The 16,048-nt window shown below is 51.7% G+C and overlaps 1 protein-coding gene across 3 annotated transcripts in view; it reads left to right on the top strand.

Annotated features, from left to right (window-relative positions):
- Positions 1 to 4,987: 4,987 nt before the first annotated feature.
- The window catches only part of REXO1 (RNA exonuclease 1 homolog), a 45,628-nt gene continuing 34,567 nt past the window's right edge, over positions 4,988 to 16,048 (top strand). For 2 of the 3 annotated variants that reach the window (XR_011339215.1, XM_069877986.1), the window contains exon 1: positions 4,988 to 5,260. Coding sequence is in view for 2 of the 3 variants with exons in the window: in XM_069877986.1 (XP_069734087.1) it covers positions 5,107 to 5,260 (154 nt within the window). In the remaining variant the exon portion in view is untranslated. Of the gene's footprint in view, positions 5,261 to 11,907; positions 12,058 to 16,048 lie in introns of those variants that run through there. The other variant, XM_069877987.1, reaches the window with a different exon arrangement.

Raw genomic sequence — 16,048 nt, 5'->3', positions numbered from 1 at the left:
AATTTTGATCCACACACACGTGTACACAGAGGTGTGTGTGCCTGCAGTGCAGGCAGGCATGCGTGCACACACACGTGTGGATTTGCACGCCCCCCTGCACTCCTCACCTCTCAGACCTGCCCACGCAAGCCCACACCTTCACCCACAACCCCTGCCAAATCCAGTGCTCTGGGAGGATCCATGAGCTGGTTTTTAGCTACTCCAGGTGCCGCACAGGCTGGGGACCCCTTGGTTCCCTTCCCATCCTCCTGGCTCACAGGAGATCCATGGGCTGGTTTTCACCTCCTGCAGGTGCAGCAGAAGCTGTGGATCCTCCAGTTCCCTTCCCTGCCCTCCTGGCTCTCCTTGGGAAACAGAACATCCTCTTGGGGAGACAGAGCATCCCGGGGACATGGTAGCATTCTTGGGGCGCTGGAACATCCCTTTGGGGGGTCAGAACATCCTCTTGAAGCTAGAAACACTCTTGTGGAGACGGAGCAACGCCCTGGGGGACCAGGAGCTTGTGGGAGGATCCATGAGCTGGTTTTTATTTAATCCAGGTGCCACGCAGGCTGGGGACCCCTTGGTTCCCTTCTCACCCTCCTGGCTCGTGGGGGAAAATCCATGGGCTGTTTTTCACCTCCTGCAGGTGCAGCACAGGCAGAGGATCTTCCCCAGTTGCTTTCCCTCCCCTCCTGGCTCACAGGAGATCCATGGGCTGGTTTTCACCTCCTGCAGGTGCAGCAGAAGCTGCAGATCCTCCAGTTCCCTTCCCTGCCCTCCTGGCTCTCCTTGAGAAACAAAACATCCTCCTAGGGAGACAGAGCATCCCCTCTGGGGAGCCAGAAGTACCCTGGGCACCTGCTAGCACTCTTGGTGAGCTGGAAGATCCCTTTGCGGGGTCAGAACATCCTCTTGGAGCTAGGAATGCTCTTGTGGAGATGGAGCAACCCCTTGGGGGACCAGGAGCTTGTTGGGGGGAATCCATGGGCTGGTTTTCCCCTCCTGCAGGTGTGGTGCAGGCTGCCCCCCACTCCAGCTCCTCTGGTTTCCTTTCTCGCTCTTCTTGGCTCACGTCTCCCCTCCATCCACAGGTTTTCTCGGTGGGACGAGAGCGGGGCCGCGGCCCCCTGCCCCCTGTGAGCTTCCCTTTGTCATCCTATGCCTGAGCGATGCCTGGAGGCTGGGACGGTGAAGGGAGGCCCACGGGCTGCCACAGCCCTGCCGCTCGACAGCCACGTGTGGGACCTCGCACCCAGCAAGAGCCCCGAGGGACTGGGAGCGCCTTTGAGGGGCTGGAGAATCCCCTTGGGGAGCTGTGGGGAGACAGAGCATCCTCTTGGGGGGGGTCAGGAACAACCTGGGGAGCTGGAAGGATTCTTGAGTGGGTTGGAGAACCCCCTTGGAGGGAGGAAGAGCTTCCCCTCAGGGGGATCAGGAGCACTTTGAGGGGCTGGAAGCATTTTTGGGGAGCTGGAGCATCCCTCTGGGTGGACAGGAGCACCCTGAGGTGCTGGAATCGCTCCTGGGGGAGGTTGGAGAATTGCCTTGAGGGCCAGGAGCACTCTTGGGGAGCCGAAACATCCCCTTTGGGGAGACAGAGCATCCCCTGCGGGGTGGGGAGCAGGAGCACCCTGGTGGGGTTGGAAGAACTCTTGGGGAGCTGAATACCCCCTTGGTGGTGCAGGGAGGGGCAGGAGCACCAGGGTGGGGGATAATGTGATCGAGAGCTGCCCTGCAGAGAAGGACTCGAGGTGCTGGTCAGTGAGAAGCTCAACATGAGCTGGCAACGTGTGCTCACAGCCCAGAAGGCCAACCGTGTCCTGGGCTGCATCAGAAGAACCATAGCGAGGGAGGGGATTCTGCCCCTCTATTCCTCTCTTGTTAGACCTCATCTGGAGCACTGCGTCCAGTTCTGGAATCCCCAATATAAGAAGGAGATGGAGTTGTTTGAATGGTTGCAGACGAGGCTACAAGGATGATCCGAGGGCTGGAGCACTCTCCATATGAGACCAGGCTGAGAGAGTTGGGGTTGTTCAGCCTGGAGAAGAGAAGGCTCTGGGGAGACCTTATAGCGACCTTCCAGTACCTGAAGGGGCTCCAAGAAAGCTGGAGAGGGACTGTTCACGAAGGCTTGTGGTGACAGAGCGAGGGGCAATGGGTATAAACTAGAGAGGGGCAGATTTAAACTGGACATAAGGAAGAATTTCTTCACCGTGAGAGTGGTGAGGCACTGGCCCAGGTTGCCCAGGGAAGCTGTGGCTGCCCCATCCCTGGAAGTGTTGAAGGCCAGGTTGGATGGGGCCTTGGGCAGCCTGATCCAGTGGGTGGTGTCCCTGCCCATTAACTTGAATAATAACTTTTAGCCATCCTGTGCCTGGATACTTCTGCTTCAACAAGGATTTCTAACAAGGCTGCAGTTAGAAAGAATGGGAAAGAATGTGACTGTATCTAATTAAGCCAGATAACGAGGACTAGTGCGATGATATGAAAAAGAACCAGCTGGGACCAGATGCAACCTTGAAGAGGTGCCCAAAAAGTCTAAGAGCAAGAAGGAGAGTTGAGAAGTTCAGCTGTGAGGAAGATCTGTGGCCTTCATCCAGAGCCCCATGAAGAAGACCCCAGCGGGCAAAGCGCGGGCACCAAGGGGAGGAAACTTATGTAAATGAATTCTGGGAATCGATTATAACAGACACTCCCATTCTGGGAAAAGTGATGAATGTGTGTGCTTTGGCTCTAGGCCGCCTTTGTGAATAGTACGGGACGACGTTTCACGCATGCTAGGTGGAGTGATGCCCTGCGTGCCCATTCACATTGAAGAAGACCTTACTTAATAATCAAATTGTCATTGATTGTTGAGTTTGGCTTTTTCATGGTAGCAAATCCCACCCAACCTTGTGTTTAGCTACTGTTGCTGTGTGAAGCCATCCTGGCTGTCCTCCACGATTGTCTGTGAGGCCTTGTGGGGGTGTAGCAACCATACTGAGTAGGCTCAAGGACCTTTGAGGTGCCTCTTCTGCTGCACCAGGGGCAAAACTGCACAACTTGAGTTTTCCTTAATGAAATCATAGAATCACTAGGTTGGAAAGGACCCACCGGATCACTGAGTCCAACCATTCCCATCAATCACTAAACCATGTCCCTCAGCGCCTCATCCACCCGTCCCTTAAACCCCTCCAGGGAAGGTGACTCAACCCCCTCCCTGGGCAGCCTCTGCCAATGCCCAATGACCCTTTCCGTGAAAATTTTTTTCCTGATGTCCAGCCTGACCCTCCCCTGGTGGAGCTTGAGGCCGTTCCCTCTTGTCCTGTCACCTAGGAGAGGTGTGCAGTGCTTCCCTGGCCGTTGCTTTGAGGGCTGTGCCCTAACATCCTCTGGTCAAAATGAGTTTCCTACTCATTTTTGTGGTGATGCTGCCTGCTCGGGGGTGTCACAGCTCACAACAGAGCTGCTCCTTTGCTGGATTGTGTCCACTTGGGAAGGTCACGGAATCCTGGAATGGTTTGGGTTGGAAGGGACCTCAAAGCCCATCCAGTTCCACCCATGGGTGTGGACACCTCCCACTGCATCAGGGTGCTCAGTGCCTGCTGCTCAAGGGACGAGGATAGGAATGGTTGGACTCGATGATCCGATGGGTCTTTTCCAACCTGGTGATTCTATGATTCTATGAGCCAAGAAAGCCTCATTGCTTCCAAACGGAGAGATGGGAGAGAGGGTGGGAAGCCCTCGTGATACAAGAAACCACATACAGATATTGCTGTCACCCTAAACCCACCACCACCGGAAAACCCACGGCAAGGGCAGCCCTGGGTGATTCCCACGGGCTGTGGATGCCCCTCGCTTTATTGCCAAGCCCGGACCAGGCGCTCAGAGCAGGCAAATGGCTGTGCCTCAGTTTCCCCACCAGTTGTCCCTGTTTAGCCCCCTCCAAGCCTGGTCAGCAGCCAAACGGGGCGGCTGTTCACCCTGCAGGGGCAAGGGAAACGAGGAGGGGGAGATGGGAACCAAAATGAAAACGGCACCTCGAATCCTGGGGTCAGTTCTGGGCCCCTCACCACAAGAAGGATGTTGAGGCTCTGGAGCGAGTCCAGAGAAGAGCAACGAAGCTGGTGAGGGGGCTGGAGAAGAAGAGGAGCGGCTGAGAGAGCTGGGGGTGTTTAGCCTGGAGAAGAGGAGGCTGAGGGGAGACCTCATTGCTCTCTGCAACTCCCTGAGAGGAGGTTGTGGAGAGGAGGGAGCTGGGCTCTTCTCCCAAGGGACAGGGGACAGGACGAGAGGGAATGGCCTCAAGCTCCACCAGGGGAGGGTCAGGCTGGACATTAGGAAAGAATTTTTCATGGAAAGGGTGATTGGTCCCTGGCAGAGGCTGCCCAGGGAGGGGGTTGAGTTGCCTTCCCTGGAGGGGTTTAAAGGATGAGTGGATGAGGTGCTGAGGGACATGGTTTAGTGATTGATGGGAATGGTTGGACTCGATGATCCGGTGGGTCCTTTCCAACCTAGTGATTCTGTCACTCTGTAATTAAACAACCATGCTAAAAAGAGGCCCTTGGCGGAGCCCCGCCCCTCGTAGGGCCCGACCAGCACTGAGTATAGAAGCTCCGCCCCCTCGTGGAGCGCGCCCTTCCCGCCCATTTAGGCCACGCCCCCTCGTGGCGCCCCCGCCCTTCCCGCCCACTAAGGCCACGCCCCCTTCCTGCACACCGAGCCTCCCCACAGAGCCCCGCCCCCTAGTTAAAGCCCCGCCCCCCGTGCACTGTAATTTCCCGCCCACCTAAGCCCCGCCCACATCCCTCCGTAGCCCCGCCCACTCCTCGCTCCCGCCTTTTCCCCCTCCCCACCCCTCCTGGGGCCTCGCCCCGGCCCGTAGCCCAGCCCCCCCGAAGCTCCTCCCCTTTCCCGGCTCTCCACTCAGGCGCACTTAGGGCAGCCCCGCCCCCCTTTCCCGGCGCTCCGCTCAGGCGTGCTTCGGGCAGCCCCGCTCGGGTAGCGGCGTCGCGGGGTCCTCGCGGCGGGCCTGGCGGCCCCAAGATGGCGGCGGGGCGGGCGCTGTGAGGCGGGAGGGCGTCCCCGCCGCCGCCGCCTTCTCCTCCTCCTTCTTCTCCTCGCCCCGGCCCCGCAGCCGGCGGCATGCTGAGATCCACCGGCTACTTCCGCGGCATCGACTGCCCTTTCCTCAGCGCCGGGGGCCCGCGCGGGGACGCGCCCTGCCGCAGGCCCTACTGCCACTTCCGACACCCCCCGACAGCGCCGCGGGGCGAGGCCGCCGCTGGCCGCGGCGCAGGTACGGGCCCGGGTCACGAACTTCCTTACCCCTCTTCCCTCTCTCCCTGCTGGCCCTGCCCGCCGCCTGTGCCCCTCTTCTCCCCGTGTCCCCCCATCTTCCGTGTTCTTCCTTTCCCTCCCGGTGTTCCCTTTCTCCCTCTTCCCTGTGTCTCCCCCTCCTCGCCAAGGCCAGGCCCTTGCTCTCTCTCACCCATATTTTACAGCTTGGATGAGCTTCTATCTTGTCTGATTCCTGCCTCTCCCCTAGCCCTGCCCACCCGTTTTCCCGTGGCAAGGCCAGGCCTCTACTCTCTCTCCCGCCCACGCTTCAGGGCCTGGTTCTGTCTTTGCCTTCTTTCATTCCTCTCCTTTCCCAGGGCTCAGGTGCCATTCTCCCCTGCGAGCCTCTCTCCGGGGGAATGAACCCACAGGGTTCTCAGCATCATCCCGTCTCGGTCCACATCACCCCGAGCTCTGTTATTTGCTGCTGGTCGGCCCTGCCTGGGCTCTGTGACCACGATTGTTACCTCTTGTTGCTTCTGAAGGGCCTTTTCTGCCCCACCAGGTGAGAAAGAGATGGATGTGTCCCCAGAGTATGATCCCATCTCGGTCTCTCTCATTCCTAAACTCTTGAGGCTGCTTTTGTTCAGCCCTGCCTGGGCTCTGCCCCCATGATTGTCACCTCTTATTGCATCTGAAGGGTATTTTCACCCTACCGCATCATTCTGTCTTGGTGTCTCTCATCCCTGAGCTCCGTGTCTGCTTTTCTCAGCCCTGTGTGGGCTCTACGCCTGTGTTTGTCACCTCTTGTAGCATCTGAAGGATGTTTTGTGCCCCACCAAGTGAGAGAGGGCTGGTTGTCCACCCATCACCGTCCGTCAGATCCCACAGTTGCTGTCAGGCACGTGGGGAGTGGGCAGCACCTTTCCCAAATGTCCCATAACCGGAGGAAACCTCTTCTTGGGGACAGAGGCTGCAGAAGGGCAGCTCTGTTTTCATCCAGTTTTTGTGCCTCCAGGCAGCACAGCTCACGTGGCACTGAGGTGTCAGAGCAGGTTTTCCAGCCTCTGCCAAGAGCTGCTTTGCCATCCCAGCCCCTCAGGGTGGGCTTGGGGAGCTTGAGGGGGGATGTGTGCTGTGAGGCAGCCCCTGCTGCGGGGCGTGGCGGGGTTTGCAATGAGCTGAGAGTGCTGAGGTGCTTTAGCTGGCCACTGAGTGCTGCCAGCGCTCTCAAGGGAAGCTTGGCCACAAAGAAGACAGCGAGCTGTTGTTCTCCTCCCTTCTTCCATCGACTCGCATCGTTTTACTTACACACGTGTGCTGATCTGCTTATTTGGAGAGCAAAGCCCTCATTCTTCTCCCTAAGAGAACACTGCTCACTTTCTTTTTGTTAAGGCCTTGTTATTTCCACTAGGTTTACATGCTGGGGCGTGTGGTCTCTCACAGCCTGAAGCAGAAGTTGTCAAAGCAAAGCACAACTTGCCATGTTTTTTCTGTGCTTCCTGAACTTTGTGTTATTCAGGTTTGGAAAAGGATTGATTTTTTCCTGCCTCCTGGTTACCAGGTCAGCTCACCACAACGGTTGTTTAGTTTAAAATAAAGGAAGCATACCCGGGGCTGTCAGTGGCAGACGGAGACTGTCTTAGAAAGGCAAAAGTGTTTGCTTCTTTCAGTGTTCTTCTGAATTTGATAAGTGCCCTCTAACCCTTTAAGGTGGTCCTGTAGGTGCTTGATACCATATTTATCTTTCAGCATACTATTCCTGTTTGGCTTTAAATAATCATCGAGTTTCTGTTCTGGTATTAGAATTGCTTTTTCTGCCACCTGAAACGGATGCTGCTGTGCTAAATAAATGCTGGTGCTGGCTTTGATTTTCAGAATGGGGAACCGATGGTTGGGCTTTCGTGAAACCTTGGAGCACCTGGAAAGCACACGCAGCTTCTAATCCTGGCTGAAAAGTGTTTGTGTAAGAACTGAATGACAAGAAAGAAATGATCCCAGTGCTAATTTTGTTAGACCTGGCTTGGATGTGTGAGTGATTTTGATAGGAATGGTTGGACTCGATGATCCGGTGGGTCTCTTCCAACCTGATTATTCTATGATTCTATGACTGAGGAGAGAAGGCTTATTCTGGGGAGTGAGCGGTTTATGGCTCCTAGAGAAGCTCTGGCTTCTGTGAAACAAAAGCTGTCATCATGGAGCTGGTTTTCTTAGGTGAAGCATCTGCAGCTTGTGAAGGAAGCTGCATCCTGAGGCTTAACTTCTCACTCCTCCCGACCGGCTCAGCGCCTGCTCCTGCCCTGTTTCCCAATATCCTGGCATCTAAGGAACAGTGCAGCCTTTGGAACTGTGGATCTGTAAATTCTGCTGCAGCTTCACATTGGACTTGAGCCATTCTTTCTATGTAGAGATTGAGAAATGGAAAATAAACGATGAACCTGTTGCAAAACGCTTCCTTTTAGACAGGACCTCAGCAGGGCTGTGTAAGGTGGATTTTTAGGAGCAGAAGATGCTTTTGCAGTTATTTTTTAAACAATGCTTGAGGTTGACTTCATCTGAAGAGCCCACTTAGAAATGCTTCTGTCTTTCCCTCTGCCTGAAGCTCCTCTAGCCTGGAAGGATGTATTTAAGATTTACACTAGAGGGTGCAGTAGTTTAGCTAGCAACCAGGCAACCATCTTCTTCAGAGGTTTCCATCCGGAATAAGTTGCTCCCTGTCACTGAAACTGCCGGTCTTGTTTTAAAGTCACCTTCTAACAGTGCACTTGGGTGTATTTGACCCGTTTTATCATGTCACTTCATAAACAAGCTTTAAAACCGTTTTTTTCTTGCCAAACCAAGGAAGTTCCTACACCACGAGCTACGGTGTATTTTCTGGGATACTATCTAGAAAAAAGGGTAACATATAAAGAATCAGCTGCTAAACAGAATAACAGAATCATTAGGTTGGAAAAGACCCACAGGATCATCGAGTCCAACCATTCCTATCAATCACTAAACCAAGCCCCTCAGCACCTCATCAACCCTTGAACATATTGATTCAAGGCTGACATGGACTTGGATGTTTTTGGAATCTCAAAACTCATAGTAGATCTTACCTACCCTTGAAAGTAGCTTTTGAAAAGTAAGGACTGGAGCTGGTCTTGCTGTGGTGGGAGGAGGCTGTGGGCACGTGCCAGGTGGAGCAGTGAGGAGGTGAAGAGAGGAACTAGCGGCATGTAGCACTGTTCCTTTTTTCTTTACCTCCTTCACTGTTCCAGACTTCCTGAGTAGTGTAGTGTTCCTTTATTTTCCTACAGTTCTCTCATGGCTGCAACCACTGGGAGACATCAGTGAAGAGGCCTCCGTGCCCGGTGGGGGATCAGCAGCAGCCGGAGGACAGAGGTTTCTTTTTTCTGTGATTGTTTCCATGCAGCGTTCACTTTTCTTCCCCTCTGAAAGCAGCTCAGTAAATACAAACATGTCAGCTGAGGAGGGAATCGGTGTGGTGTGTTTGGTCTGTAGGGCACGTTGGAGCTGGGTTCAGAGACGTCTCGTGTGGGAAATCGATTCCGGTGTCTTTACTGTGTGGTAAAAGAGTGTGGCTACGTGGAGGCTTGTGGAAATTCAGGGCTGGCTGAAAGCTGAGGACGGTGCTGGGGCACTGATGTGGTGTTTCCACGGCAGTGTTGGTGTGCTGAGAAACGGGACGTGAGCCTGTACAGGACTGGGAATCTGGAGATGGCAAATTCTCATCCTGACTTGGCTGAAGTGCTCTTTTCATCTACAGAATGACTAAAACCCACCTGCTTCAGAGCAGGATGAAAAGATTATTGAATGTGTGTGAAGTGCTTTGAAAGCATGCTGTGTAAGTAGGAGGGAAGAACTGCCTTCAGTCCTAAAAGCATCTCTTCAAGAGCTGTAGAGGGGAAAAATAGGTCTCGCTTTAAAGTCTAGGTCCTGAGCATGCTGAAAGACATAAAAGTGTATTACATCTCTTCATAAATACCTGAAGGAAACCAGCTCCTTGCTTTGCTGGGTTTGACAGTGGCTGTCAGGAGGTGCTTGACAAGTGGATGGTTTTGAACGCAGAGCAGAAAGCTGCATCTGGGTCTGTCGGTCTGCGTTCCTCTGTCTGCTCTGCTCCTGGTGTGGTGTGAGATGAGCAGAGCCAGACGTTCAGCCTCCTGCCTCAAAATGCTTTATTCCAGCGCAGTGCGTGCTGGCAATTGCTCAGCAGTTTTCTGGTATGGTCCGAAGCTTGTAGAGTGGTTTTCTTCCTGTGTGGATTTTCTATTTGGATTCACAAGGCTTTACAGATCGGATCTTGTGTCTTTGAAAGGGGACTAGATGGTGGGTCTGTGTGGTACCATCCAGCGATGGCGTTTTCCCCTCTGTGTGATTTATCCTGCCCAGCCCCCATAAACCACTCTAGTGCTGCTTGGCTCCTGTTTGCCCAGGTCAGGAGCAGAGAAATCCTTGGGCCTATTTCCCAGCTTTAATTCTGCTGATCCTGGCAAGAAGGCACTTCAGCTTTCCCTTTTTCAAAGTCTTCAGCTGAAAAGTAGCCACATGGGATGGCTGTGACTTGTGTAGAAAACGCTGTGCAAAATGTTACTTGGTAAAACCTGAAGAGGCTCTTTAAGCTGAAAGAGAGGAGATTGGGATGAGGCATTACAAAGAAATGTTTTGCTGTGAGGGTGGGGAGGCCCTGGCCCAGGCTGCCCAGAGCAGTGGTGGCTGCCCCATCCCTGGAGAGGTTCAAGGCCAGGTTGGATGGGGCTTGGAGCCCCTGATCCAGTGGGAGGTGTCCCTGCCTGTGGCCAGGGGTGGAACTGGGTGGGCTTTGAGTTCCTTTCCAGCCCAAGCCATCCCATGATTCCATGGTTCTATGAAGTTTTAAGCCCCAACTTTAATCATCAGCCCATGCGTTACCGTAGTTGGGTGCTGGTGTTTTCTCTTGAGTAACAAGTGATGGGATGAGAGGAAATGGCCTCAAGTTGTATCAGGGGAGGTTTAGATTGGATATCAGGAAAAATATCTTTACTGATGGAGTGGTGAAGCCCTGGCAGAGGCTGCACAGGGCAGTGGTGGAGTCTCCATCCCTGGAGGGGTTTGAAAACCATGTAGACGTGGCACTTTGTAACATGGTTTAGTAGGGATGATGGTGTTGTGCTGACGGTTGGACTGGATGAGCCTAGAGGTCTTTTCCAACCTTAATGATTCTGTGAGTCAATAATCGGGTTCTTGTAGGAATGAGCTTTTATTTCTGTATTTGCTGTGAGCAGAAATGGAAACTTTGGGACTGCAGCTGCAATTTCCTCACAGAGAGGGGCACTCAGATGGTGCAGTGTCAGGTGCTTTAGTCCATGCACTGGGGGTGGGAATTGCCGAGACTACTTTTTTCTTTTTTTCCGTCCCACATCTGTGTTTGAGACAGTAATTACTAAAACATCACCAGTGGATGTTTTTTTTAACTGAGTTTTGAACAGAAAAATAGAAAACCTGCTTGGTGGTGTGATCGGGACGTGCCTTTTCATGCAAATCGACGTGGTGTCTTTCCAGCAGCTGGGGATTTCTGTCCGCTAACAGACTTGTCCATTGAGGCAGGTTTCTCAGGGGTGGGCAGGTGCAGCTGCCCTGTGGTTTGGGATTTTGGAGGGGGCTGGCACGGCGTTTGACTGCTGGGCCTTCTGCAAGCACAGCGTGGCCTGAGCTTGCACGCAGCTCTGCCTCACCGTGGTTACAGACCTGTGGAAAGCAGGAGGTGGGAGCAAATCCCTGTCAAGCCGGATGGATTTTGAAGGTGCTGCAACCTGCTTGGCTCTCAGAGGCACTAACTTTTTGCTGGCATGGGAACCCTTTGGCTGCTCTTCCAGGATTTCTCTAGTCAAATATGGAATTGCTGGGTTAACACTGGAGAAGCAGAAAGCACAATTCCCTATCCCAGGCTCGCAAAAACCACTCTCCTGGGCTGCCCTGTGCTGGGTTGGAGGTCCCAAGTCAGTGTGTTGGCTCACGTCATGCCAGCGGGCTGCAGGCAGTGACAGGCAGGAATGAGGCTTTTCATAGAATCACCAGGTTGGAAAAGACCCATCGGATCATTGAGTCCAACCATTCCCATCAATCACTAAACCATGTCCCTCAGCACCTCATCCACTCGTCCCTTAAACCCTCCAGGGAAGGGGACCCAACCCCCTCCCTGGGCAGCCTTTGCCAGTGCCCAATCACCCTTTCCGTGAAAATTTTTTTCCTGATGTCCAGCCTGAACCTCCCCTGGTGGAGCTTGAGGCCATTCCTTCTCATCCTGTCCCCTGTCACTTGGGAGAAGAGGCCAGCTCTGCAGCCTCCTTCCCTGCTGGGATTGAGTGTGGGATGGTGGGTGGCTCTGGGTGGGGAGTGGGCTGCTGGGAGGGACCTCTTAGCATCACCCTGGGGATCCCTGGTTGGGAAACCACTCTGCTTCCCAATTTGCGTTGCTCAAATTCAGTGAAAAGCAATACCTACAGCTGGGGAGTGGGGGAATTACAATATCAAAAAGTCCCCGGAGGTGACAGTGGTAGTGCTAGGAAAGCAGAAAACACTCAAAAAGCCCCTCAATGCACAACTAAAACCCAGTCTGACCTGGGAGTAAATGGGGGTGAAGGCGGGACTTTGGGTTGGTAAGTCCTGCCCTAATTATCTGTGTAGCCTAGAAAGTGCTGTGTCAGCACGTGGCCAGCCGTGCTGTGCCACAAGCCTTTGCCGGAGTCTCTTGGTTCTACCAAGCAGATAATGAGAGCCTTGAGTACAGCATGAACAAATATCTGCAGTATTTGTTAACCGCGGGGAGCTCAGGTAATTCTTTGAAGTTTTGGTCTTGCTGTGGAGTGAACTCGTGTGTCTGCGTGGGTTGTGGTACAAGGAGAAGCAGGTGGAGAGAGGCTTTCACGTGTGAGCCATTCATTTAACAAGAGGCTCTGGTCCTCAGAGTTTCACCTGTCCCTGAAATACAGGGACTACACCAAAACTCAGCTTTTCTTCTGAGGGTTTTGTTGCCCAAGGATTGTTGTTTCTCTGTGAGATCGAGTGGTTTTATCAAAGAGGATCTGTGCTGGGTGTGCTGGTTTGGAGCCTGCTGAGCTGCAGGTGTCTGAGTCGTAAAGGAACTCAAAGAGTTAATTCCAACTTTTAAGTTAACTAAAGCCGGACTGGTTTTCAAACCAGTTTTAAGTTTTGCTTTTAGTCCTTCTTAAGCCACAACTGAAGTTTTCCAAGATATTATCGCTTGAAAGGTGCTTTTCTTTAGTTTTCAACTTTCTCAAAGTGCCCACTTGTATTGAAATTCTGATGGGTTTGGGTTTTTTTCCCCTTAAATGGGAAATCTTCACCCGGAACAGTTAAAGAAATAAGGCAGGTGGTGGGGTGATAACTTATCTTGGGTGAGCCAGAGCAAGGCTGAATATTAAGGGACTGGTGGCTGAGGAGCAGCAGCGGGGCTGCTCAAAGAAAGTTTCCAAGGTTGAACAGAGAGAAAAGACACCAGAGTCTTTAAAGTACTTGATTTTATTCTGCTTCTTTGACAAAATTTCCTCTACTATTTAAGTTCTGGAGTACATCCTTAGTTTTAACTAGCGCTTGTGGAAGAGATGTAGGAACATTTTCTATTCTGTCTTCTTCTCAGGAATAGAAAAAAATAAGTCTTGGTTTTGGTTTGTGTTTGTTTTTTTTCCTCCAACAGAATTTCAACTTTTCTTGTATGTTGAGGAGTAACTTGAAAGACAAAATGAGAGAGAGGGAATGGAAAGATCTCCAAAGAATCCAAAAATTGAGTATCCATGTTAATAGATCATCGCGTTTAAAGTGGTGAGACACCTTCTAGCCCCTGTGGTGACAGGCGGTGGGGCTGGGGCAGCAGCCTAGGGAGCAATCACGATGTTTGGGGTGGCACTTCACTTTTAGACCCTCTCCTGGCAAACACAGTGGTTATGTTCCTCGTGTTCCTTCCTAGGGGTTGCGAGAAAGGTGCTGATGGTGTGATTTCCCTTTAGGAAAACTTTACATTTAGCACAGATCTTGACAGCCTCTTCTGGTCTTCGCCCACCGTGGTTGTTTTAACACCAGAGCAATGGGACTGTAAATTGCTGTGGTGATAGAGGAACGGAAATCATGGCTTTGCACGGGCCAGACTTTCTGGTTTTGGCTTTTGCATCCTTGCATTTGGCTAGTATTGCTGTGTGAGGCCATCTGGCTGTCCTTCACGACTGTCTGTGAGGGTGTAGCCACCATACTGAACAGGCTCAAGGACCTTTTGAGATGCCTCTCCTGCTGCACCAGGGGCAGAACTGTACAAGTTGTGTTTTCCTGAATGAAATGAGCTGTGCGGTGTTTCCCTGGCCATTGCTTTGAGGGCTGTGCCCTAACGTCCTCTGGTCAAAATGAGTTGCCTACCTGAGCGAGTCGTTCTGTGGTGACGCTGCCTGCTCGGGAGTGTCACTTGGGAAGGTCACAGAATCCTGGAATGGTTTGGGTTGGAAGGGACCTCAAAGCACATCCAGTTCCACCCCCTGCCATGGGCAGGGACACCTCCCACTGCATCAGGGGCTCCAAGCCCCATCCAACCTGGCCTTGAACCGCTCCAGAGATGCGGCAGCCACCACTGCTCTGGGCAACCTGGGCCAGGGCTTCTCCACCCTCGTTGTGAAGAATTTCTTCTTAATGTTTAATCTAAATCTCCCCCTTTCCAATTTAAAGCCATTCCCCCTCTTCCTGTCCCTGCACTCCCTGATCAAGAGCTCCTCTCCAGCTTTCCTGGAGTCCCTTTCAGGACTGGAAGCTGCTCTAAGGTCTCCCTGGAGCCTTGTCTTCTCCAGGCTGAACCACCCCAACTCTCTCAGCCTGTCCTCATATGGGAGGTTCTCCAGCCCTTGGATCATTTCTGTGGCCTCCTCTGGACTCGCTCCAAAAGCTCCATGTCCTCCCTGCTCTTGTCCCTTGGTGTGATCCATCCGTCCTGCTGCCGGCTGGACACTCTCTGGTGAAGAACAACTGCTGAGAGGACCTTAGGGTGCCTCGCGTTGGCTGACAACACCTGGTGAAACCTAACATGAACGGCCTTTCTCACAGCAGGCTTAAAAATACCTCAGCGGGAGGGATGACTGTTCAGACTGTTCTCAGCTTTGCTAATATAAGACTTTCTTGTCTCGTATTCGCTTCCTTTTTTCCACTGAAGAGATGACCGTGTGGGTTCATGATGTGCTCTGATGCTGTGGCATCAGGTGCCTCTGATGGACTTCTGTGTGCAGGGAGAGGCCAGCTTGGCAGTAATACCTCTCAGACCTTGCTTCCCGGATCAGAACAAGGTTCTCTGTGCTTTTAATACTTAATTTTAATAATTAAATTTAGTAGTTAAAAAGGGAAAGAAGGAGCAAAAAAAAAAAACAAACCCTAGTTCTAATGATTCTATTTAATGTGGATGAACCGTTTCTCTCAAGTCCTTTTCCCTGCCCTCCTAACCCATTTACCCTGGATAATTATGAAATGTACTATTTTGAATCTCAGTGTTAATTATTTCCAAGTAATAATTGTGTTAATAATTTCCAAGGATATTATCATTTAAGTTGGAAATTTGCTCTAGGTTCTCGCAAATGAGGTCTCTGCCAAACCCTGCCATTTCTCGTGCGCTGTTTAATTCTGAAGAGGAGCAAAGCCCACCCTGCCGGCAGAGCCTTTTCGAAACAGTTTGTTCTTGAGAAACTGCTGTCTCGTCCATGAAGCATTAACTGAAAAGCTCAAAATAATTTTCCAATGGTGATAATTTTTCTGCAATCACAGAGGTTGTCCATTTGCCGAGTACTGGCACGGTAAACACGGGCAAGCTGTTAAGCTAACAAAGCTGTTCTGATGACGTTCAAATGAAAATGCCTTTTTTTTCCTCTCCAAAGAGATCTCCCAACAGCGTTTACCTTCCCCACCTCTGGATGAATGTGCCTTTTATAGCCAACTCCAAGTGACCCAGGAGAATGGGTGACTTTGGCAGCGGCAGGTCTAGAAAGTGGTCCCTCCATAGCTTGGCGAGCAAATCCTTCCTTTTAAGATCCTCATTGCCGCTGGCTTGAGAGCTTTTTATTTTTGCCTCCCCTTTAACAGCAATTGCTCCTTAGCGTCTCTGTTCTATCTGGAAGAAGGTGGTTGACCTCCACATTCCATGTGCTTCCAAGAGCTTGGCTCTTCTTCCCAAATGTGCAGGTTCACAATGACTGGTACCTGTCATACTTTTGAGCTTTTCTGTGTTTAAAGCATCTGAAATATGTGTTCAGGTAGGGAGCCTGAAAAAAAAGACTTGCCTTTCTCCAGAGTGATTCACTGTAAAATAAGTTCTAACATCAAACAGGTGACCTTGTCCTCACATTATTCATTCAATGTCAGCGTTTGTTTGCTGCCGTCGCCTGTTGCACAAACTGGAAGGACCAGTGTATGGCAAGGAGTCGCTGGCTTATAGAAGCTTTGTAATAAACCAACTCCGCCTCAGAACCGAGGCCTCATTTCCCAGAACCAATATGATCAGGGAAACAAGGAAAAAGCCATGAAAAAAAAAATCAACCTTGTCTTTTCTTTTGAAAAATCTTGGTTTATGTTGCTTTTTGCTCTGTGCTGAAATGGCCAATCTAAGTGCAGTTCATCTTGGTGTGTTGTAAAGTGTTCTTGGTTAAATAAATTGTTTGCTGAAGTCCTACATAAGTTTATAACTTGTGTAGTGTTGATATTAACTTCATATTTTTGTGTCTTAGAAGGAGTATTTCTTAAATCTGAGGTACATAAGGAAGTGTGGCCGTCGGAGTGAGGGAGG

This window comes from Phaenicophaeus curvirostris, chromosome 28, assembly GCF_032191515.1.
Source record: "Phaenicophaeus curvirostris isolate KB17595 chromosome 28, BPBGC_Pcur_1.0, whole genome shotgun sequence".
Classification (NCBI taxonomy): domain Eukaryota; kingdom Metazoa; phylum Chordata; class Aves; order Cuculiformes; family Cuculidae; genus Phaenicophaeus; species Phaenicophaeus curvirostris.
This window is presented reverse-complemented; position numbering and strand designations above follow the sequence as displayed.